At 36.8% G+C, this 23,148-nt stretch overlaps 1 protein-coding gene across 2 annotated transcripts; it reads left to right on the top strand.

Moving 5' to 3' along the window:
• The first annotated feature begins 4,475 nt into the window (after positions 1-4,475).
• LOC103435672 (gibberellin 2-beta-dioxygenase 1-like) lies at positions 4,476-6,785 on the top strand. 2 transcript variants are annotated; one of them, XM_008374069.4, is made up of 3 exons: positions 4,476-5,070; positions 5,327-5,684; positions 6,286-6,785. In XM_008374069.4, the coding sequence occupies exons 1-3, from the start codon at positions 4,667-4,669 to the stop codon at positions 6,535-6,537; spliced, it is 1,014 nt and encodes a 337-aa protein (XP_008372291.2). In that variant the 5' UTR covers positions 4,476-4,666; the 3' UTR covers positions 6,538-6,785. The 2 variants fall into 2 exon arrangements, with proteins under 2 accessions (XP_008372291.2, XP_008372292.2); XM_008374070.4 differs by having other exon boundaries at positions 4,478-5,031.
• Positions 6,786-23,148: the final 16,363 nt, after the last annotated feature.

The raw sequence follows: 23,148 nt of genomic DNA on the forward strand, positions 1-23,148 counted from the left end.
GTACAAACATGACAAATCAAAATATCAAATTAAACTACTAAAATTTCACTAATATTAGCAAGACTACATAATCAAGTGTTATATATCACCATTTGTTTCTAGTTGTAGTCGCTCTCTCACCCTGTCGAGAAAAGCCTTCAGTTCGTAATTGTGATCGCTCTCTCACTTTGTCGAGAGATTTTTTGGTTGTGGTCATAGTTGTGGTTTATTTAATCTTGGATTCTAGAGCGGTGATTGTTGTTCAGATCTGAGGTGGTGTTGTTTATGGTCTGTACGCTCAACAAAAGACTATGAGAAGGAAACTCAACGTTTGTTGAAGGGGACTCCAAGCAGTGCTTCTTAGCCAACGATTGCAAAACCATCAGAGATTGGTACGGTCTTTTCCTCGTGGAGCATCGAAAATAGTTCTTGGGCTTGCAATGTTCTAGTTTGTGCGACTAGTTTAAGGTTTAGGACTAAGAGTCCTCCATGATTGAAGAATATATTATACTTTTGATGTATTTGGAAGGTTGTGATGTTCTTTTGACATGTGTGGGCTCTTGAGTTGTTTTAAAAGGCACATTTAATATGTATGTCGTATGAACGTGTTTTTTATACTATTTTTAATGAAATTTCTTTCGCTAAAAATAGGTGTTATATACAAATCACATTTTGGATGACATATAATGAGAAACAATTATAAAAATGTTCTTTAAAATAAAATTACTTGTCGCTCTTTGTAATTTTAGAAGAAAGCTGCTAGACCCACTGCACTGCACAACTCTATTTTCCCACCAACTTTTTAATAAAAAAGTTAATTACACATATGACCCTGTGTTAAATGACTTCTAAAAACCTAATAAATTGATATTAATCTATTTTCAGCCAAAAGAAATGAAAATTTAAAGAACGCAAAGAGAATTAATGCATAGCTTTCTTCAAACTGGAAGAAAACAAAACTGCAAAATTAGAATAAAAATAAGAAGAAAATGGAAGAGCCTAGCTATCCGTTTCAGAAAACACACTCTCCTCTAAATCGTTTCCGATCAAAATTTCAAAAATTCGTTTTTGAACTACTATTGTTTCGAATCCAAACGATGTAATTGAGATTTGTCAAGGGAAGCGTTTTGGAGATCCAACAGATTCTTCGTCGATATCAGCATTGAATGCAATGAGGAGGAAGATTGAGAGTATCTTTTTGTAGTCTCTGGTGTCAGCGCAAAGCGTGGTGTCACACAGGACGCCGTCGGCAAGCAGAAGGTGCTCAAGGGCGGGTTCACGATGCATGGTGAAAGGGGGTTGCAGTCAAATTGTGTTAGGCGGTGTGGGGGTCGGGTGGGTAGTTGCGTGAGCTTATTTTTCAGTTCTAGTTTTAAATTTTGTTTGAAATAGTTAAATTGATGCAAGGACATTTTAAAGATTTTGAGGAGTGAAAAAGGACAAACTGAATTTTTTAACATTTTATGGATGGTGAGAATATGAAATGGGGTGGGCAAATAAAGTAGTGGGGTGGATTTACCAGTTCTCTTTAAGAAAAATTAGATTCAGTTCAACATAAAAAAAACAATTAAGACTATATAAATATATTATTTTTTCTTTATAGTTCTTGTGGTAAGCATCTTTAATGGTACCATATAGTTAAAAGTTTACTATACAAACTTATATGACATGTTTTCTAATTATTTACCTCGTCAAAAAGTTGGTCACTTCAATAATAGATTAAGCAAACCAAGTAGAATAAATTGGCTTACGTTATTTCCTTTCATCTTTTTGTTAGTTGTTGGAAACAAAAAGGGTAAGACCATATAGAATATATTATTGGCCTAGCAGCACCTCTTCATCATAGTTAGTAAAATATGGAATATCATTCGATAAATTTGCAAAAATAATATTTTGAAAAATTTGGCCTATTTTTAATTTTAATATTTATTTATTAAAAATATATATTTTTATTTAATTAATATTATGTTAAAAATATATGTAAAATGCATGAATTTTATATGTATTATAAAAAAATGTGTCCTATTTATAGAATGAGGATCTCAGGGATCCTCAAATTATGTCTATTCATCGTATATTGTACGGTCAATTTTTTCCATGTACTGTTCATGTTTAATTTTAAATAAAAATAGTTAAAATAATTTCTAATTGTACGATGTACGATAAACGGACACGATTTGAGAAGAGGATCCTCATTCCTATTTATAGGCTTAAGATGTGCATAGAAATACGTCCTGACTAATTACATATTATATATTTATCCAAAAGTGAACAATCATATAATAAATAATATTTACAATATCTTAGTATTTTTTTTTCTTATTTTATGTTTCACTAGCCTCTTGGCCTTCACTCATGCAAGCCAATTGACTTATTTAATTTTTTTAGTTTAAAAGAGTATTTTTTTATTGTTTTATAACGTAAAAAAATAACATGAAGAAATGCTTGTCGGGGATGTATTTAGTAGAATATGGCATATCATGCAGTTTCCTTCGAGGCTCTTATAGATACGAAAACATGATATATGAGTAAATGAATTATAACTATTTGAGAATAGATTGAGTTCGGGCAGAAAATTCTGAAATGTAAAGTTAATATATCTATTTATTGAGAAATCATATGAAAAGTGTTTAGATAATTTATACTAGTATATGCCCATATACAAAATGTGTGTGAAATTTTTTACTTTTATTTTTAAATTGGAAGAGAGAGGAAGAGAGTGAGAGAGAACGTCGGAGTGGGGAGAGAGGGAGAGAGGGAGAGAGGTTTGTTTTTTATTTTTTATTTTATTTTAATTAGAAATGATAAAATCACTTGTATGTGAAGCTTGAAGAGAAAACAACAAAAATTTGTATAATTACGTTACTGTCTTTAACTTTTTTTGTTTTGATATGTATAGTTTAGATGCAAGTCAATATATCTATATGTAGTGGGAAATCGTATGAAAAGTGTACATACCCCTATCTATATGTAAAGGAAATATGCTTTTATGTTCGAAAAACACTAGTTAAGAAGACCACGTATGTAAGCCACTTACTTGTATTATTGTCTATGGGAGAGATGATTAAAATTATAAAATATGGTATCTCTAGCATCATAATAGTGACTAATTATTTATCTATATCTTAATTTAATTTTTAAAAATTTGATGAAAGCGTTCACTCATAATAGTACTAGTTGATAAGAGTTGCTTTCGAAACATGACAAAAAAAAAAAAAAACTTAAATTGTTTATCCTTCCAATTCCAGTAAGATGCAACTATGTCTAGCTATTTTATAAGTTGGCGATCAAAATTTATAAGGTAGAACTTATAGTGGGTCTTGAAAAACAAGTAATTTTAGGTTCATTAGAGTTTTCATTGGTTGGAATGTCCATTTATTTTGGTAGATTTATTTCCTTCTCAATTTAAAAAATAAAATAATTAAAATTTTTAAATATTATCCACCAACCATAATCTGATAATTAGTTCCAATTATTTACTTATTTCAAAATTTTATTGTCATACTTATTTGCGTGCATGCGAGAGGCCGACTAACTACACTAATGTAATTTACGCATTTTATATCTCTGTTATTGTTTAGGACATGTGTCCAGGGAGATTAATTATATTAAATGTAATTCGTGCATCCCATATCTTTCTTAATGCTTACAACAAAAGACTTGAATCTCTTGTCAAAACAAAAAAGAAGACTTGAATCTGAAAAATACTTCTTACCCATTCAGCTAGAACTTATAACTTGAATCTCTTGTCAAAACAAAAAAGAAGACTTGAATCTGAAAAATACTTCTTATCCCATTTAGCTATAACTTACAGCCTTTTTCATTTTATGTAGAAAACGATATGAAATATAAGGAAATAAAAAATAGAGGATAAATATTCAATGAACCCACCATATCATATGTATCCATTTCCTCTGTGTTCAAATTGACTGTGATGTCCTTTTCAGGGGAGAGCAGTCAGCGTATAGTCACTACTCATTAGATCCCTTTGGAAGGTGATGGCATTTAAAAGATTGAAGATTAGTCATAATAAATTTTCAAATAAAGTTATAAATCTCTACTAATTAATAAAACACTCATTGTCAATCAAAATTCTATAAAATTATCAGTTTAACTCTCTAATTAAAACAGAATATAAATCAGAAATATGGGGTAGAAATGTAATTTCACACAACCAAATTTTGTTTTTTTGTTTTTCAAAACCTCACATATATGTAATCCTAACATATCTCTAATTAAAAAAAAATAAAAAAACTTTCAACTCTCACATTCTATCACTCTCTCCCTCTCTCCTTCTATTTCAAAAACAAAAAGTAAAAAAAAATTCTCACATACTTTGTGTGTGCCCATATGCTAGTAATAAATTAATATAAAAACACTGTGATTGTGTTCTATGTACACTAAAAAGTTGTCATCCCTTAAAATATTAATTCCATGAAGGTTCCAAGCCCTTTCTCTATGTTCCCCTATAAATAGCCAAGAACCTAAAGCCAGTTACCTCCAAGTGCCCTCCTACTCAAGCCATATCAACTTTGTTCAGATTATCAAAATCCCACCATCCATCACCTCACCAATATTCCCCCATCTTCTTCTCTAGAATTCTCATCTTTCAACCCCTTCTCACTCTCTTCTTTTATCTCCCTCTTTTTTGACACATTAGATACAACATAAAATAACAAGTACTGCAATGGTGTTTGTGACCAAACCACCTAATGAGAACTTTTCTTATGCTAGAACCAGCAACAATGTCTCCAAATTATTTTCTGGGATTCCTCTGGTAGACCTCACAAAACCAGACTCCAAACAACTCATTGTCAAGGCCTGTGAGGAGTATGGTTTCTTCAAGATCATCAACCATGGTGTTCCAACGGATTTCATTACCAGATTGGAATCTGAGGCCATCAAATTCTTCTCCATGCCACTCTCTGAGAAGGAAAAGGCGGGGCCTCCTAATCCGTTGGGATATGGGAACAATCATATTGGGAAGAATGGTGATGTTGGGTGGGTAGAGTACCTCCTCCTCACAACCAATACAGAGTCCAATTCCCAGAGGTTTCTATCAGTTTTTGGAAATAGCGCAGAAGAGTTTTGGTATCTTATTCAATCATAACTTCTTGACAAAAAAAGTTATCCAATCATAACTTGAATTTAATTCCAAAGTTTTGATCTTTTCTAATAGGGAAATAATTTTTATACACCCCTTTCCCTCCCTGCAGTACACAACCCCCCTTTGTTTTTTTGGTATTTAGCAGAAATAAATATGATGTGCGGAAATCATTTTCCTGTTTTAATGATAAGCTCTTAACAAAAAGGTCTTATCTTTGATTTTATTTGGTTGTAATTGCAGTTCTGCTTTGAATGATTACATATCAGCTGTGAAGAAAATGGCCTGTGAGATTCTAGAGCTGATGGCTGAAGGGTTGAAGATTCAACCAAGAAATGTGTTAAGCAAACTTCTGATGGATGAACAGAGTGACTCTTGTTTCAGGCTCAATCACTACCCACTATGCCCAGAGCTTCAAGGTTTGAGTAGTGCCAGTGCCAGAAATGTGATTGGATTTGGAGAGCACACAGACCCACAAATCATTTCTGTGCTAAGATCCAACAACACATCTGGCCTCCAAATTTCTTTGGGAGATGGGAGTTGGATTTCAGTCCCCCCTGATCAGAACTCCTTCTTCATCAATGTTGGTGACTCTTTACAGGTACTACTACTGTCTAGTAAATATATTTGAGAAAATGTTTTCGCACGCTTCTTATTACTTTTAGAACGAGAAAAATGAGAAAAACATGTGCGGAAATAAGAAACTTTCCTAATTATTTCCTTGCTTTTAATTTGTTTTTCCTTATACTGACCGCTACTGATTTAATAATAGGGAACTTTAACGAAAAACTTCCGGTACTGTTCATTTTAACGAAAAACTACATTTTTACACTAACAAGTCAATCTTGGTACTATTCACTTTACCTTTTATTTTGTCCTTATCATTAAAACTCAAAGTTTTCAAGCCCGTTTCATTAGTTTTCCTTTAATAATAATTACGAAGATCCCAATCAGTTTCCTGTAGAGAAAGATTCCTATTTTACTCTCAATTCCCTGTTACCCTGGATAAGATATGAATACCATCCCCCTTTATTTTTTTTACTGGGTTCTTAATGATTGCTATTTGCTTTTCTGCCCATCACAAAAATATAAACTCTGTGAGAAGAAAATAAAAAGTAGAAGAGTCTCCCTGGTTTGTTCGATTTTCTGGGAACGAGGGAAGTATTATCCCTTACTAATTAGGGTTTTTGGTGAATTTGCAGGTTTTGACTAATGGGAGGTTTCAAAGTGTGAGGCACAGGGTTTTGGCAAATGGTTTAAAATCAAGAGTGTCAATGATTTATTTTGGGGGACCACCCTTGAGTGAGAAGATAGCTCCATTGCAATCTGTCATGAACGGAGAGGAGGAAAGCCTCTACGAAGAGTTTACATGGTTTGAGTACAAAAAATCTGCGTGCAGCTCAAGACTTGCAGATAACAGGCTTGGACACTTTGAGAGAATTGCAGCCTCATAAATCACATCACAACAGACAAAGAAAACCCTAGTTCTTGCTAAAAGAAATAGGGTTTTTCAATCTCAGTACTCAGAAATCAGGATAGGTTAAGACCATAATTTTATCAAATTTCCCATAGATGGCATACTCTGTTCGATCCCCCCTGTTTTGCCCCTTCCTCCAATTTTATTCTCCCCCCTTTCTACCAAGTAATGCTTCATGTAACTAGCTACCTCTCTTGTTAGATATACAACATGCTCATCCCCCCACCTTTTTTTCTTTTTTTTGCGCTTGCTCTTACTTTCTGTAGTTTTTTTTTTTTCTTCTTCTTTTGAAAGAACCTCAACGTAACGAAGGATCTTTATTCATGGTTTGAAAAGGACAACGTGGAAACGTAAAATTTGGTCCTAGGCTATAATCATTAACTACGAGTTTTATTTTGGTGTAGTTTATAAATTTATAGAAAGTTCATCTTTTTGTGTGTTTACCATTCTATTTTTATAGTTTTTATTAAAAGAACTTCAACGGAACAAGAGAGTTTTACTCATTATTCGAAAAAGACAACTCGAGAACATAAAACTTGACCCCGACTACAATCATCAACCGTGAGAGCTATTTTTATTTTTATTTTCTTCCTAGTTTTTAAATCTATGGAAATAGGTGGATTGTTGATGAGAATGTCCCCACAGGATATTTTGTTCATCTTCATCTACAACTGTCTATCATAAAGCTTTTATGGTAAAAGAATTATTGTAGTCTTTGAATCTATTATGTCGTACGAAGTGATTGCCTCACTTCCTCCCCTCTCTTTCTTCTCTCTAATAATCAGGTCAATTGCAAACCATGGGCTTGTGGTGCACACAAAATCATGACTACTTATTCATTAGTGTAATCGATAAGAATTCGATAGTTACCAACACCTACATTCCTGAGTAGTGAGTACAATGATTTTGATGTCATTTTATAACGTATATGGCCATCGCCAGTCAGAACTCAAGATTAATCAGTTTGTGTCAAATGAGTTGTACTAGCCTCAGTTGCATTTGAATAAATAATTAAAAATGCTTTTGAAAATGTATGAAAGAATTCAAATAAACAAAAGTGTATTTTCTACAACATTTTTGTGGGTACATTGGCCAAACAAGCCAACAAACAAATAATCTACACAACAAAGAAAAAAGGAAAAGAAAATTAAGCTAGAGAAATTCAAGAATTCTTAAGGTTGTATTTTGTTTCATATAACCAAAATGATATTTTAAACTATTAAACCTGCAAAAAGGAGATTTGAACTTGGACCTAAGGTACATGCACATTTTTCTAATTATAAACGATATTATTACTCTCAGCAAAACTAAGAGGAGGGGAAAGAGTTTTAACTTGGACGCAGTTAGTAAAAAATGAATACCTTATCTACTAAGGCAATCTAGTACTTACAAGGGACATGCGTGTTGCCCTAACCAGTTGGTCAAGCCTACATATGGGTTAAGGTTGTAATTATATCAAGATGGTCACACCATGATATTTTTGTTTTCATTTTTAGGTTGGCTACAATGTTTTTTAGTAGAGCAATAGCGTTAGTGGGTAAATAGTTAGGGTATATGGTAATTGTTGGGGATCAAACTCTCACCAAGGTGAATAAATATAATTGTTTTCCGCCATTACGACATATACAAGGTTGTAAGCCAAGTTTTTTATTTGGGTCTAGGATCTTTATACTAGAGCTCTTTTTTTATTATTTCTTTCTGCCATATCCTTAATAGCGGGTTGGTTACACCTGCAAGGCTGCAACCGAAATGGAAACCGAGCGTTTCGTGGTTTAAAAATGTCAAATCTCATCTAAGTCACCACTTGTCAGGACCATTTAGAGTGAGTACCTTGGCTTGGACAGGACATTTAGTTCATGTCGCTATTCTTGGATTCAGGGGAGAAAATGTTCGATGGAGGCAAGTCCAGAAAATGAAAACCCATCAAAATAGACTTGGAGCAAAACAGCTTTTGTACCCAAACTGTTATATGGTCCTCGACAAAGTTCACATTCTCTGATGGAAGAGACCTCTTTTACTTCACATTTTGTAATATGATTCTTCACCAGTTTACTAATTTATTATCATCGCGATCGATAATTATAATGTTCATATGTAACATTGTGTTTGTCTTACTTCACCATAAGTAGATACCACAGTCAATTCGGCCAACCTCAGAAAAAATTGTTGATAGTTTTTCGAGGACAAGAAAGGAAAGTACCTGGTAGGACTTTTCTGAAGGATGGCAACTATCCCATGTTCCAAAACATGTACTCTGAGTCGTTCGAACACGTTTACCCCTAACAGTTGCACAGAAATCCGTCTTCTAAGTCTGCCGTTCCACAACATGCTTAATCCACCACTTTGAGTCCTGTACGCGAAACCATGCAATTGAGCAACAAAGGATGCGCAAATTAATTATAAGCTTCACCTTACAACACCCTATAAGTGAGTTAATTTCGTACGTAATGGTTGACAATGAGAGTTTTTATTTTTTATTTTTAATAATACATATTTTCTCTCACAAATTTTTGACTGTATTATGTATACAAAGTGTCAATCGGTTGGGTTCCGAACTAGATCAAGAGATGGATTATAGACATCAAGGTAGACAAAATAGAGATTTAAGGCTTAAATTTCATGTATTGCATAATTGGGAATATATTACATACAATCCTTGTTCTCCAAGGTAAACTAAAAAAAGGACATAAGAAATATCCTTCCTAATAAAGGACTCTAATATTTACACAATATTTACATTCCTATTTGAAAACTAACTCACGCAACACTCCCCCTTAAGTTGGAGCATAGATGTCACACATGCCCAACTTGATAAGTGAGTCATAAAAAACTGTACTACACATGGCATGAGTGAGGATGTCTGCAAGCTGCTCTTCTGAGTTCACAAACGGTATTGACACAATCTTCTTCTCGAGCTTTTCCTTAATGAAATGTTGATCCACCTCCACATGCTTCGTTCTGTCATGTTGCACCGGATTTTCTGCAATCTCTCGTGCCGACTTATTGTCATAATACAACTTTGTCTCCTCCTTTGGTTTGAAACCAAGACCCCAAAGCAACTTACGTAACCAAAGAACTTCACACACTCCATGTGACATACCTCTGAATTCGGCCTCCGCAGAAGACCTAGACACCACATGTTGTTTCTTACTTCTCCAAGTGACCAAATTTCAACCAACAAACGTAAAATATCCAGAACTAGAACACCTATCAATCACATCACCTGCCCAATTAGCATCAGTGAACCCCTCAATTTCCAGATGACTGGAATTTTTATACAGGATTCCTTTCCTTGGGCCGACTTTAAATACGCCAAGATACGCATAATAGCAGTCATATGATCCACACTTGGTGAGTGCATAAATTGACTCACCACACTCACTGCATAGGCCATATCTGGACGGGTATAAGCTAAATAAATTAGTCTTCCTACCAGCCTTTGATATCTGCCTTTATCCATTGATTTTTGATCCAGATAAATCCCTAGGTGATGTTTCTCCACAATAGGCGCATCCACAGGTTTACATCCAAGTATACATGTTTCCTCTAAAAAATCAAGAACATACTTCCTTTGAGATAAGAAAATACCTTGGGACAAACGAGCCACCTCAACTCCCAGAAAATACTTTAAGTCACCCAAAGTTTTCATCTCGAACTCGGCCGCAAGGTTCTTCTCCAGTTTTACAATCCCATCTGAATCATCCCCTGTTATTATCATATCATCGACATAAATAATCAAGGCTGTTACTTTACCGTTCCTTCACTTCACAAATAGAGTATGATCAAAATGACTCTGATAATACCCATTATTCCTCATGGTTTGAGTGAATCTTCTAAACCATGCACGAGGTGACTGCTTAAGCCCATAAAGAGACTTCCGCAATTGGCCCCTTCCTGTTTTTCCTCCATTATCATATCCTGGAGGAAAGTCCATATACACTTCCTCCTCCAAATGTCCATGAAGAAACGCATTTTTGACATCAAACTGTTTCAATGGCCAATTCAAATTCGTAGCTAATGATATAAGAACTCGTACCGTATTCATCTTAGCTGCTGGAGAAAAAGTTTCCTGGTAATCAACACCATACATTTGAGTATATCCTTTTGCCACCAACCATGCCTTATAACTGTCGAGTGACTCATCAACTTTGTATTTAACTGTGAAAACCCATCGGCATCCAACTGGCTTCTTCCCCTTCGACTACTATACTACTTCCCATGTATTATTTTTCTGCAGTGCCTTCATCTCTTCATCCATTGCTTCCGCCCATTCTCGACTCTTCAAAGCGTCCTCTATTCGAGTTGGCACTTGAATTGACTCCACATTGTTCACCCAAGCTTGGCGTTCAGGTGAAAGGTTATTACACGACACATAATTAGCTATGGGATACTTTACTTTTCCATATGGAGAGAACGTGTCAGGAGGTACACCACGATTTTACCTTGGTGGCACTTTATATGTACTTATAACATCATTAGTTACATGAGCATCATTGGTACTTACCTCGGTGATATTCAGAGAAGACGTATTCGACAATGGCACGATCAAGCGAGAAAAAAAGGGAAGCTTCGGCACAAAATTCATGGCTGCTGGCTTTGGCAGATGCTTGTGGCGAGGCTAGCTCGACCTCGGTAGCAGCTGGCTGAAACCCACCAATTTCCTCGACGGCAATAAGTGGCTGCCCACCTATGTCACTCTCGGCAGGAAGATGCCGAGACCCTACTTCCTCTCTCGGCATAGTATTATCATCTCCCCCTGAAGGGCTTACATCTTGGACATCCAACCATCCAAACACACCATCAAGGTTACAAATAGCACTCTCCCTCCTGGGATCGGAAGGTGAGTATTCGGGAGTATAAAAATATTCTGATTCAGACAAGTCTAGCGTTTGGAAGGCTTTTATTGAGAGAGTGCGTTTGAGTGTGAGAGCTTGGAGTTGAAGAGCATTGTTGCATTGTTGACCGACTCTGAACATCATCCTCTCTGTATGTCCCCACCCAGAGTCCTCTGAAATGGCACACACCCTATCACTGGTATACTCATCATTCCAATTCTTCTTGCTTCGAGTCCATAAAGGGCGTGTTTACCTATCGGGATTGGAATCGAGAGAAACGGAATTGGACATTCCCCAATGCATTCCGACGTTTACTAGCAATTAGGGAATCAAAATTTCTGTGGGGACCACCCAATATCAGGAATTCAACTCCAGAATTGCCCGGAATTGGATTACCTCTATAGAGGTAGTATTTGAGTTTCGGGTAGAACACTCCATCATGAATCAAAATTTTGTACCCAAAATACCCATGTATACTATCAAAGCTTCGTGCTGTTTCCAGAAAACCAAGCCCCTCTGCGTCCACAGCACCCAACAAAAGAAGAAGAAGAAGAGGAAGACGACGATGATGAAGAAGAAAAAGCAGTGAACCTGAAGCAACTTACTGGAAGGGGAAGAAAGCCCACGTAGCTACAGTGACATGAGAAAATGCAGAGTCGTCGTGTACTCTCTCTCGCCTCTCTCTCTTCTGTGTGTGTAGAGCAGAATATGGAACAACGACGAACGCGATTGGAACGGTGCCGCAACGACGAACGCGATGTGGAACGATGCCGCAACGAGATCTGGTCAAGCAGCTGCAGAGAAAAATGGGGGAAACAGGGAGAGAGAGAAAAGGAAGTAAATTTGATCTTAATAGGGTTTAGGATGAAGCAAATAAAAAATGATCAAATTTGGACAATTCTATGTGATTAAAGACTCTTCTACATATGTCTAGAGCTTCTCTACCAGCAAGAATACATATTTGTAAATTCTGTATAGTAATCAAAATAAAAATAAAACGATAAAAATTTTATTTAAAATAAATTGGTTAAAATAGGGGCATTTTAGTAATTGCGTTAGTTTTCATTCCGATTCATGTGAATCAGTAAACACTTTATACAGTTTAATGTCATTTCTACTCCGATTCCAGACAGTTTTAGTAAACAACTACAACAGGAATCTGATTCTGATTCCACCTCATTTCAATTCCTCCTCAATCCAATTCCTCCTCAATTCAATTCCCCTCAATTTGATTACAGATTAGTAAACGCGCCCAAAGTTCCTGAAATTTTGCATTCAATCACCCCATTAAAATTTCACACACACAAAAAACGATGCATATAATTCAATTAAACAGACCCATCTTCCCACTTATTAGTAAAGCTTCAAGGACAAGCTAGTTCATATTAGCATGTCAAGTAGTTTCTTGTTTATATACCAGTCAACCTTAATCTGATATGTTTTATTAATTTTGTCCAATGACTCCACATTTAACTCAAGTCGTTCATATTTGTGTCAGATGAATGAACATAATAAAGGAAAGGGATCCTCTCTGGATCCCTTCTACCTAATCCTCCTCATCAAACAATCCGGATCCTTGAAATTTGATCCAACGGCTATAAACAGGGATCCACTCTAAAAGTTATAATAACTTTAGCCGTTGGATCAAATTTTAAGGATCAACTTTGGCTTTTTATTTATTATCTAATTGCATTTAATCAGAGTTTCAATGTCGTTGTTATTGCCCGGGTCGACAATCGAATATAACACAAGTACTGCCGGAACTGTTTTGCTTTTGTGTAGAGTCATCGTAGCACAAGGATTTATCTTACACAATTAATGTGACTATAACTACAATGATCAACGAAAACAATGATGAACGAGGCAAAGTTTTCTGGGAAAGGGAGAGCAACTTAGTTGTACTGAAATATTTTAAGGTCTAGCTCATGTTATTTCCTCTCTCTCAATCTTGCATATATAAACAGTTCATGCATGTACGTGTTGGATGCTTTTGTTATGGTCAAAGCTAGCTGTGTATCTGTGTAATCATGCATGACGCATGTGTTAACAAATGAAAGATTAAGGGATTTGCAGAAAGAGTATGGAATAAGAAGAAGCTTGAGACTCAAGAATTACAGAGAGAGGAGATTTCTTATTAATATCACACAGTTAAAACTGATAGAGGTTTTGCTGTTTTATACACAACTAGTATCGAATGCTTTCTAACAGAATCTTGACAATTCATCCTAACAAACCAACTGTTATAACAGACAACTTAACAATCCTAACAATCAGCTCTCCTTTATCTGATGACAAGTGTCGTTCTTAGAGCCTTTGATTTCATCACTCTTATATTCCCCCTCAAGATCATGCGAGGAGCTAAGCATGAGATTGCCACAGTGCTGGTTAAACAGTGGAGCGGAGAGGCCTTTGGTTAGAATATCTGCAGAAGATACATGCTGAACTTGAAGATCTCCTCTGGTTACCCTTTCACGAACAAAGTGGCAGTGAATCTCTATGTGTTTAGCCTTACAGTGAAATACTGGATTTGTAGACAAAATTATGGCAGATATATTGTCACAGTAAATCATGGGAGGCTGTGTAATTGGCACATGCAAATGACAAAATAATTGCCTAATCCAAGCTAACTCAGCTGTTCTTTCCTGTTTCCCTATCATTCCTTTTGAATGAGATATGCTTGTAGTTTTACCACATTGGACTAAACGTAACTAGGAATCTAATACCGGATTATTTCCCAGAAGGGGGGAGACTTCCACATGAAGAGTCTTCACAGGGCACTCTTTTTCCCACTCTAAAATGTACAAAGTTGGCTCTCACAATCAACTTAAAATGATCGGAACCTTCCCCCACCTTTGTAAAATAAAATCACTTCTGACCCCCTACCCAACACCCACAAAAAAAAAGAAAAAAGAAAAAAAAAACAGTTTAAGTATAATCACTTAAATATTTAGATCACGCTTGACACACAGGATTAGACTAGATTTCACGTGCAATTAAGGAAAGAATATATGGATACAGTCTTCTTACTGGGAAGATTAGGATGAACTATTCATAAGAGGTTGGTTTCTAAAAGTTATCTAATTCCCCGAGTAAGATGATGACATCCCCATTCTCCCTGAGTTACACATAATTAAATTTAATTAGTCATTTAACTGTCTAACTAGTGTAGTCCTACATATTCAAATATGGCCTTAGTGGAAACTGGAAACACAAAACGAACTCCTGAATATAGCTCAAGCTGAGTGAAACAGGTCCAAGAATTGTAAGATACGTATTAACCATAATCATAAAATATACTAGCAAAGAAGCTCGCACTCTGCTGCGGGTTAAAACTTTAACCAAAATTTAGCACTCATTTCTAAATTATTCAAAAATAAATGAAAGCAACTGAATCCACATAATATTTATTATTCATCTATAATATAGTCCGACAACAAAGTTTTATATATAACTTGACTAATCCATATCATTTCATAAAAAAAAAGAAGCATTTTTATCTTTACTATCACAGAACGTGTTGGTTTTATATGTTTAAGATAAATAAGATAGGTTTGGTTTACAAAGAGAGAGGGATTATTTGTTGCGTAAAAGGAGAGCTTAACTCTTTCAATTCTATAACGTAAAGGAAAAGACTTGTGAGAGAGGAGGGTGGTTGACTGCATTGGAATGTAAAATTGCTGGTAAGAATAATTATTTTACAGCAAATACTAATCATGTCTTAAAAAAGAGACAAAGTTGAATAACGGCACCTAATAATAATTGATATTCAGACGTTAGAAACTGCTTATCTACATTGACACATATATTACTATACACAAAGGAACACATTCACTGTAAAACATTTTATAAATTAATAGAACAGCTAAACAAACAGGGTAAAATAGTTTTTTAAGCTACATTACATTCGATTTACTTTACATCAAAAGCATATTTGCAATCCAAGGGGAAGATTTCTAAATTACATTTATATACATTTCTAAAAGTCTCCCACATTGTTTAGTTGTTTGCACTTGTATTATACTAATTCTATGTTAAAAGTTCTATGTACAACAAAAAAAGTAGATTTGAACGACTAAAAGGACAAACTTTCAAGTCCCAAATATATATAGTTTCAAAAATTGCCCAAATTATTTTTCATGTTACTTCTCTGTTCTTGGGCTCATAAAAAAAATTTCCCATTTGTTCTATATTGTCACAAAGAACTTCAATCATCTTTGCACTTCTTCTTGCTCTAGATTGGAATTTTTTGTATAAGAAATATGATAAAATTGGAGTTATGAGAATACATGTGTTAATAACAAACATATGTAATGTACTCGATTTTGGAAGCAGTAAAGACCATTTCAAATTTGATTGGAGGCGCTTTGTTCCTGAGAGATTTGATGGGAAATCTTCATTGTCCGATGTATTTTGTTCATCTATTTCTTTGGTAATTTCAGTTTCCCTTAAATTCATATAAACATAAGAGAGATTAATACATTAGTAACTGTCAGGTTATTTGAAAATATAGATAAAAATGAGATACTAACAGTGAAAATTCTTACCTTTTATGTTTTTTTTTCTAGTCTTAGAGCTGAAAAGACCCTTCCGAACTGAACTTTTTGTAGGCAATGTTGTGACAACAATGGGTGAAATGGTGGAAGAGAGATGTTTTAACTTTTTTTTCAGAAAGTGGTGGGGTCGATGAAAAATTTTGAGCAGCCGTATCTTCCTCCTCAAATTCAATCATTGATTCATAAGAAGCTTTGGAGCTTGATTGAATAACTTGTATTTTGTCGTTGAAAATCGCTTGGATCAAGAAATCATTTTTCAAATTTCCGAATTGAAGTTGAAAATTTTTGATTTGTCCACGAAATTGGAGAATTGCATCCGGTAATTCTTGTTGATCAGTAAACCCTTTTTCGACAACTAAGTCAAAGCATGAAGTTCTAAATAAATGTTCTGCTTGTTGCCATCGATGATGGCACTGGTCTCATCGCTGGCGTCTTCAAGGATTAAAGTTACTTTGAACCTAAGTATATGACAGACAAGTATAACGCTTATGAAATAAGTTATAAACAGGGGAGGGTACTTAAATATTATGAAAGTAGTTGTAAACATTTGCCTTACCAGGGGAGGGGAGTTTGGACACCGTGCTTTAGAAAAATTTGCACGTCATTGTTTTTGTTGATGCACAAAATCAGTGAGGACTTTGGTACAACAGAAAGTGTTAAGTTTATGACCTTCGCTAGATTGCTCCGGTCACTAGTGTGGATAAGTATGTAAATGGATAGAGACAGGGAAGCAAACACAAGATGTACGTGGTTCACCCAGATTGGCTACGTCCACGGAGTAGAGGAGTTCTCATTAATTGTGAAGGGTTTGCATAAGTACATAGGTTCAAGCTCTCCTTTTGTGAGTACTAGTGAATGATTTAGTTCAAATAACATTAGGAAATATTGTGAGAGAATGATCTCTATTTACAGAAGAGAGTTTCTAGTTTCATTCTAACATTGACACATGTCGTGTTGTGATTGGTTTCTGATGTTAACACGTGTCGCGTTATGATTGGCTTCTGATGTCAAATCGTGTCGTGCTATGATTGGCCTCCTGGTTGGAAGGAAACTCTTTTGGGTCATTGACGGTATAACGTTGACCGGTGCTCAGTAGTTTCGGGATTGGTCAAGTATGGTACAAACAGTGCTCCCCTAAGTTCCCGAGTGAGGGAAGCTCCTCAGTTAGGGACTTGCAAGATCCAAGCTATTGAGTAATCACGAAACTTCTAAGTACCGAAGTGTAGTATCATTTTCATTTGCCTTATCTGTCTCATATGTAGATGTGGCATCTTCTCTGGAAGTACTTTTCCTCCATCCAAGGGTGGTATCTTTAACCGATGAAGATGCACAAGGTAATGTATCAATTTCACTTGAAGCTTACTTGTAGTTTCGGGCTTGGTCAAGTGCGATACAAACCCTATAGTAGGAGCCCCCCAAGTCGCCGAGCTAGGAGATTTACCGAAGGAGGTAACAGACAAGGTAAGCAATCAGACTTCTAAGCAAGCAACCTGGATCAGAGGTTCGACTTTGGCTTCCGGTTGATTGTTCTCATTCTCCTTGTGTCATAAATAGCACCAAGGATAAGGAGAAGCAAATAGAGAAGATATGATATGAGATACTTTTGCTTTTGAAGAAGTAACTTTCCACAGGCTTATTCTTGAACTGGGCTAGAGGGTTTTATGATTTCCTCTAGAGTATAAGGTCGACTCAAGAATTTGAGGGTCAAAATAAGTCTATTAAATCTAGAGTACGTTCGACCCTGATGATATGGGATACTTTTGCTTTTGACAAAGTAGTGGATGTATCAGCACGTGTTCTGTTACGCTTGTCTCCACATGGTTCCTTGTATCTTTCTCACTTGCCCTATTTGTTCCTCAAGCAGATGTGGTATCTTTTCTGGAAGCATAAGATGTTGAAGATGAGTACTCGAGAGCAATGCCAGGTAAGTAATCAGGCAAGGGGTTCTAGGCAGTCAGTTCTTGATTGGAAGCTTGATTTCAAGTGCTGACTGATTGCTCTCTTTCTCCTTGTATTGCAGGTAAGAACAAGGCCAAAGGAAAAGATAGGGAAAAAGCATGATATGGGATACTCTTGCTTTTAACCCTGATGATATGAGATACTCTTGCTCTAGTGTGGCTTGTTTGCAGAGGTATTATCGGGAGGAAAAGAAGCTGAGTATTTCAGGAGACTCTGCTGAGAGTGCCCTCTCGGATGTGAAGAAAAGTTAAGCATTTTTTTTTATTTGCAGGTGTGCCTGGCTGTGGAGGATGAAGGTCGACATATATAGGAGTCTCCCTAACAACAAGTAGTAGTGCTATTCCTTTACCCTTCATGGTCATAGCAATGTAGTGGGAGCTGCAAGCTTCACGTGTTTTAACTTTGTCAGGCACTTTGAAAAAAGTGGTATGTGGTATTTGGAAAGTTGATATTGCGTGTGAAGATTGTAGATAAGCTTTATCCAAAGAAATCTGGCTCTCGTAGTTCGAAGAGCAGTGCCTCTTCGATTTTCAAACAAGCAATCATGTTGGGGATCTGGCTCTCGAGATTCAGAGAACGGTGCCTCTTAGATTTTTGAGAAAGCAATCTTGTTGAGAGTCTGGCTCTCGAGATTCGGAGAGTAGTGCCTCTTTGATTTTTGAGAAAGTAATCCTGTTGGGAGTCTGGCTCTCGAGATTCGGAGGGCGGTGCCTCTTCGATTTTTAAGCACGTAATCCTGTTGGGAGTCTGACTCTCGAGATTCAGAGAGCAGTGCCTGTTCGATTTTTTAGAAAGCAATCTTGTTGGGAGTTTGACTCTTGAGATTCGGAGAATAGTGTCTCTTCGATTTTTGAGAAAGTAATCCTGGTGGGAGTCTGGCTTCCAAGATTTGGAGGGCGGTGCCTCTTCGATTTTTGAGCACGTAATCCTGTTGGGAGTCTGGCTTTCAAGATTCGGAGAGCGGTACCTCTTCGATTTTTGAGCAAGCAATCTTGTTGGGAGTGTTTTCTCGAATATGAGTAAAGGTTGGGGATTTTTGCCAGTCTGCCTTGCCACGGAGCACGGAGGTTGACATACATTGTGACTTTCTAGTTATCAAGCAGTGGTGCTGTTCCTTTACCTTTGTGGGTAATAGTAGGGTAGCTGGACCTTCAAAATTTATGTGTCTAACCTTTGTCAGAGATCTTTGGCAAAGTTATATGTGGTACCCGAAGAGCTAATGTTGCGTGTGGAAAGTGGTGCCTCTTCAGAATCCGGAGAGTGGTGCCTCTTCGATTTTTGAACCAACGACCTTGTTGCCCTTTCTTTTATAAGGGCACCAATTGTGTGCAAGAAGTACATTCAGAGAGTTATTGCTTGTAGGAATTTTCCCCTTACTTCAGAGATTTATTGCACCTCATTTCTCCTTTATCATTTCTGAGAATGTCTGGCCCATCTGACTGTCGTTTTGACTTGAACTTTGGTGAAGAGGCAGCCATGCCTTCTCAAGACAACATATGACGTCCATCCTTCTTATCCCCTACTGGTCCTCTTACCGTTGGGGACTCTGTGATGAAGAATGATATGACTACTGCGGTGGTGGTCAGGAACCTTCTCACTCCCAAAGATAACAGACTACTTTCCAAACGATCTGACTAGTTGGCTATTAAGGATTCTCTGGCTCTCAGTGTTCAGTGTGCAGGTTCTGTGTCTAATATGGCCCAACGCGTATTTGCTCAAACCCGCCAAGTTGAATCATTGGCGGCTGAAGTGATAAGTCTCAAATAGGAGATCAGAGGGCTCAAGCATGAGAATAAACAGTTGCACATACTTGTACATGACTATGCTACAAACATGAAGAGGAAGCTCGAACAGCTGCAGGAATCTAATGGTTAGATTTTACTTGATCATCAGAGGTTTGTGGGTTTATTCCAAAGGCATTTATTGCCTTCGTCTTCTGGGGCTGTACTGCGTAATGAAGCTCCAAATGATCAACCTTTGGTGCCTCATTCTTCTGAGCTTCTGCTTAGTACTGAGGCTCCGAATAATCACCCTCTAGTGCCTCATCTTTCTGGGGCTCTGCCGACTGCTTAGACTTCTCCTGAGCAACCTTTGTGAAGGGTCCCTCTTATTTGTTTATTTTGATTCATGTATATGTACATATTTGTAACTTATCGGAGATATCAATAAACAAGCTTTGCTTCATTTCAACGTATTGTGTTAAATATACCAAGGCATTCTTCACTAAGTTCTTTGAATTTTTCCTTTTGTTGAAACTTGTATGTTGAAGCTTTGTGAGTGAAGCGTGTAGATTGAGATAGTGCTCCCTTAATTTCCCGAGTGAGGAAAACTTCTCGTTTGGAGACTTGAAAAATCCAAGTCACTGAGTGGTCGTGAGACTTCCGAGTATCAAGGTGCAGTAGCATATGGTAGGAGTCCCCCAAGTCTCCGGTCGAGGGAGTTGACGAATGAGGCATTTCCTTTCTAAGTGGTAGCCCAAAACTCCTTCTTCATATATATTTGTTATGAAAGTTGTTAGGCCCAAAGAAGAGGAGGCTTAGACAATTTTTTTTTCGTTTTTTTTTTCGAATTTTTGTTTTCTTTTGATTTTTCGAATTTTTGAATTTCCGAATTCCGAATTTTCCAATTTTCGAATTTCCGAAAAAAAAAAAATATATATATAGGCTTTTGTGGGTGAAGCTTTTGTTGGTGAAGCTTTTATGGGTGAAGCTTTTGTAGGTGAAGCTTTTGTGGTGGGTGAAGCTTTTGTGGGTGAAGCTTTTGTTGGTGAAGTTTTTATGGGTGAAGCTTTTGTAGGTGAAGCTATTGTGGGTGAAGCTTTTGTGGTGGGGGAAGCTTTTATGGTGGGGAAGCTTTTGTGGGTGAAGCTTTTGTGGTGGAGGAAGCTTTTGTGAGTGAAGCTTTTGTGGTGGGTGAAGTTTTTGTGGGTGAAGTTTTTATGGGTGACGCTTTTGTAGGTGAAGCTATTGTGGGTGAAGCTTTTGTAGGTGAAGCTTTGGAGTTGAAGCTTTGTAGGTGAAGCTATGGAGTTGAAGCTTTTGTTTGGTAATATGAATTGATTTTGCTTCACACTATCTTGAAGCTTTTGAGAATTTGTAGTTGTCCTCCATTGATGAAGCTTTGTTGAATTTCCATTTTTTTTTTTTGGGAAACTAGAAATTTGAAAATGTGGGAGAGACAACATATACAAATTTTGCTTCCACACTCTTGAGCAAGAGATTGTGATGCAAGTCACACCTTGTAGTAATTGAAGGTTTGGATGAACCATATAAATTGAATTTGCTTCGAACAGTCTTGAATTTGCTTCGAAGGTTTCAGAATTGTAGTTGTCCTCCATTGATAAAGCTTTTGTTGGCACTATAAATTGGTTTTGCTTCACACTGTCTTGATCAAGAGTGTGTGAAGTTTTTGAGAATTGTGGTTGAACTCCTTTGATGAAGCTTTTGTTGGCACCATAAATTGGTTTTGCTTCACGCTGTCTTGATCAAGAGTGTGTGAAGCTTTTGAGAATTGTGGTTTCCCTCCATTGATGAAGCTCTTGTTAACACCATAAATTGGTTTGCTTCACACTGTCTTGATCAAGAGTGTGTGAAGCTTTTGAGAATTGTGGTTGCCTTCCATTGATGAAGCTCTTGTTGGCATCATAAATTGGTTTTGCTTCACACTGTCTTGATCAAAAGTGTGTGAAGCTTTTTGAGAATTGTGGTTGAACTTCTTTGATGAAGCTCTTGTTGGCACCATTAATTGGTTTTGCTTCACACTGTCTTGATCAAGAGTGTGTGAAGCTTTTGAGAATTGTGGTTGCCCTCCATTGATAAAGCTCTTGTTGGCACCATAAATTGGTTTTGCTTCACACTGTCTTGATTAAAAGTGTGTGAAGCTTTTGAGAACTATGGTTGAACTCCTTTGATGAAGCTTTTGTTGGCACCATAAATTGGTAAGCAGATGCAAGAGGGCTGAATAGCTTGATCTTCGTATGCCATGCACTGAAGTTGTTGTTGGCTTGCAATAAGACTTTGTTGGTGACTATAACTCTTGTTGGGTATAAGTGCTCCCCTAGTTGAGTTGTCAAGCTTGAGGGTTTTTGATTATTTGTGAATGCTAGGAGTTCACATGTACAAGTTGTACCACTCGTCTTCTGGTAGGTGGAATGAATGGTGAGTTGTTTTCATCACTTGGTTGGAGGCACGAAGATGAGTTTCTTCTTCACTTGGTTAGTGGCATGAGTGGCAAGTTGCCAAATGATATTAGAATATGCGTTATACATTTCATCATCTGGTTGGTGGCATGAATAAGAGTACGAGTTGTACATTTTACCACTTGGTTGGTGGCATGAAGATGAGTTCCTTCTTCACCTGGTTGGTGGTATGAGTGGCAAGTTGCCAAATGATATTAGAGTACGGGTTGTACATTTCATCACCTGGTTGGTGGCATGAAGATGAGTTCCTTCTTCACCCGGTTGGTGGCATGAGTGGCAAGTTGCCAAATGATATTAGAGTACGGGTTGTACATTTCATCACCTAGTTGGTGGCATGAAGGAGAGTACCGGTTGTACATTTCATCATCTGGTTGGTGGCATGAAGATGAATTCCTTCTTCACCTGGTTGGTGGCATGAGTGGCAAGTTGCCAAATGATATTATAGTACGGGTTGCACATTTCATCACCTGGTTGGTGGCATGAAGGAGAGTACGGGTTGTACATTTCATCACCTGGTTGGTGGCATGAAGATGAGTTCCTTCTTCACATTTCATCACCTGGTTGGTGAGAATAAGGGCAAGGTGTCGAGGCACATTATAGCAAGTGTCGAAAACACAAAGTATTTGAACCCTTTCGAAGCACAATTGGCTTATGTATGGATGTGTTGGAATGTATGATGTTTATGTATGAATGTGTTGGAATGTATGATGTTTATGTTGATTGATATGAGTGATGCTTATGAATGTTTTGCTATGCATGAAGGGATCCGTGCTTTTGATATGTGAACTATGTTGGTTGTAACACTTAGTATCACATACTTTGTGTCAAAGTACGCATGTTGAAGCTCTGAGTTGGAGTATAAGGGTAGGTTAGCGTGGACCAATTGTTCCAGTGTTAGGAATGCAAAAGACTCAGAAGAAGTTGTCTGAATTCTCTCTTCTTTAAATATTTGCCGAATGGCTTGTGTGACAAAAGATCTCAAGCGGTTGAGAGTCAAAACATTTGTAATATGTATGCCTTCTTATAATAGCATTTCCTTTAGT

Source organism: Malus domestica, chromosome 05 (assembly GCF_042453785.1).
Source record: "Malus domestica chromosome 05, GDT2T_hap1".
Taxonomy (NCBI): Eukaryota; Viridiplantae; Streptophyta; class Magnoliopsida; order Rosales; family Rosaceae; genus Malus; species Malus domestica.

Coding starts and splice junctions, on each gene's coding strand:
- LOC103435672 (XM_008374069.4), top strand. CDS start 4,667: ATGGTGTTTGTGACCAAACCACCTAATGAGAACTTTTCTTATGCTAGA. Junction 5,071..5,326: donor AATAGCGCAGAAGAGTTTTG/GTATCTTATTCA, acceptor TTGTAATTGCAG/TTCTGCTTTGAATGATTACA. Junction 5,685..6,285: donor ATGTTGGTGACTCTTTACAG/GTACTACTACTG, acceptor GTGAATTTGCAG/GTTTTGACTAATGGGAGGTT.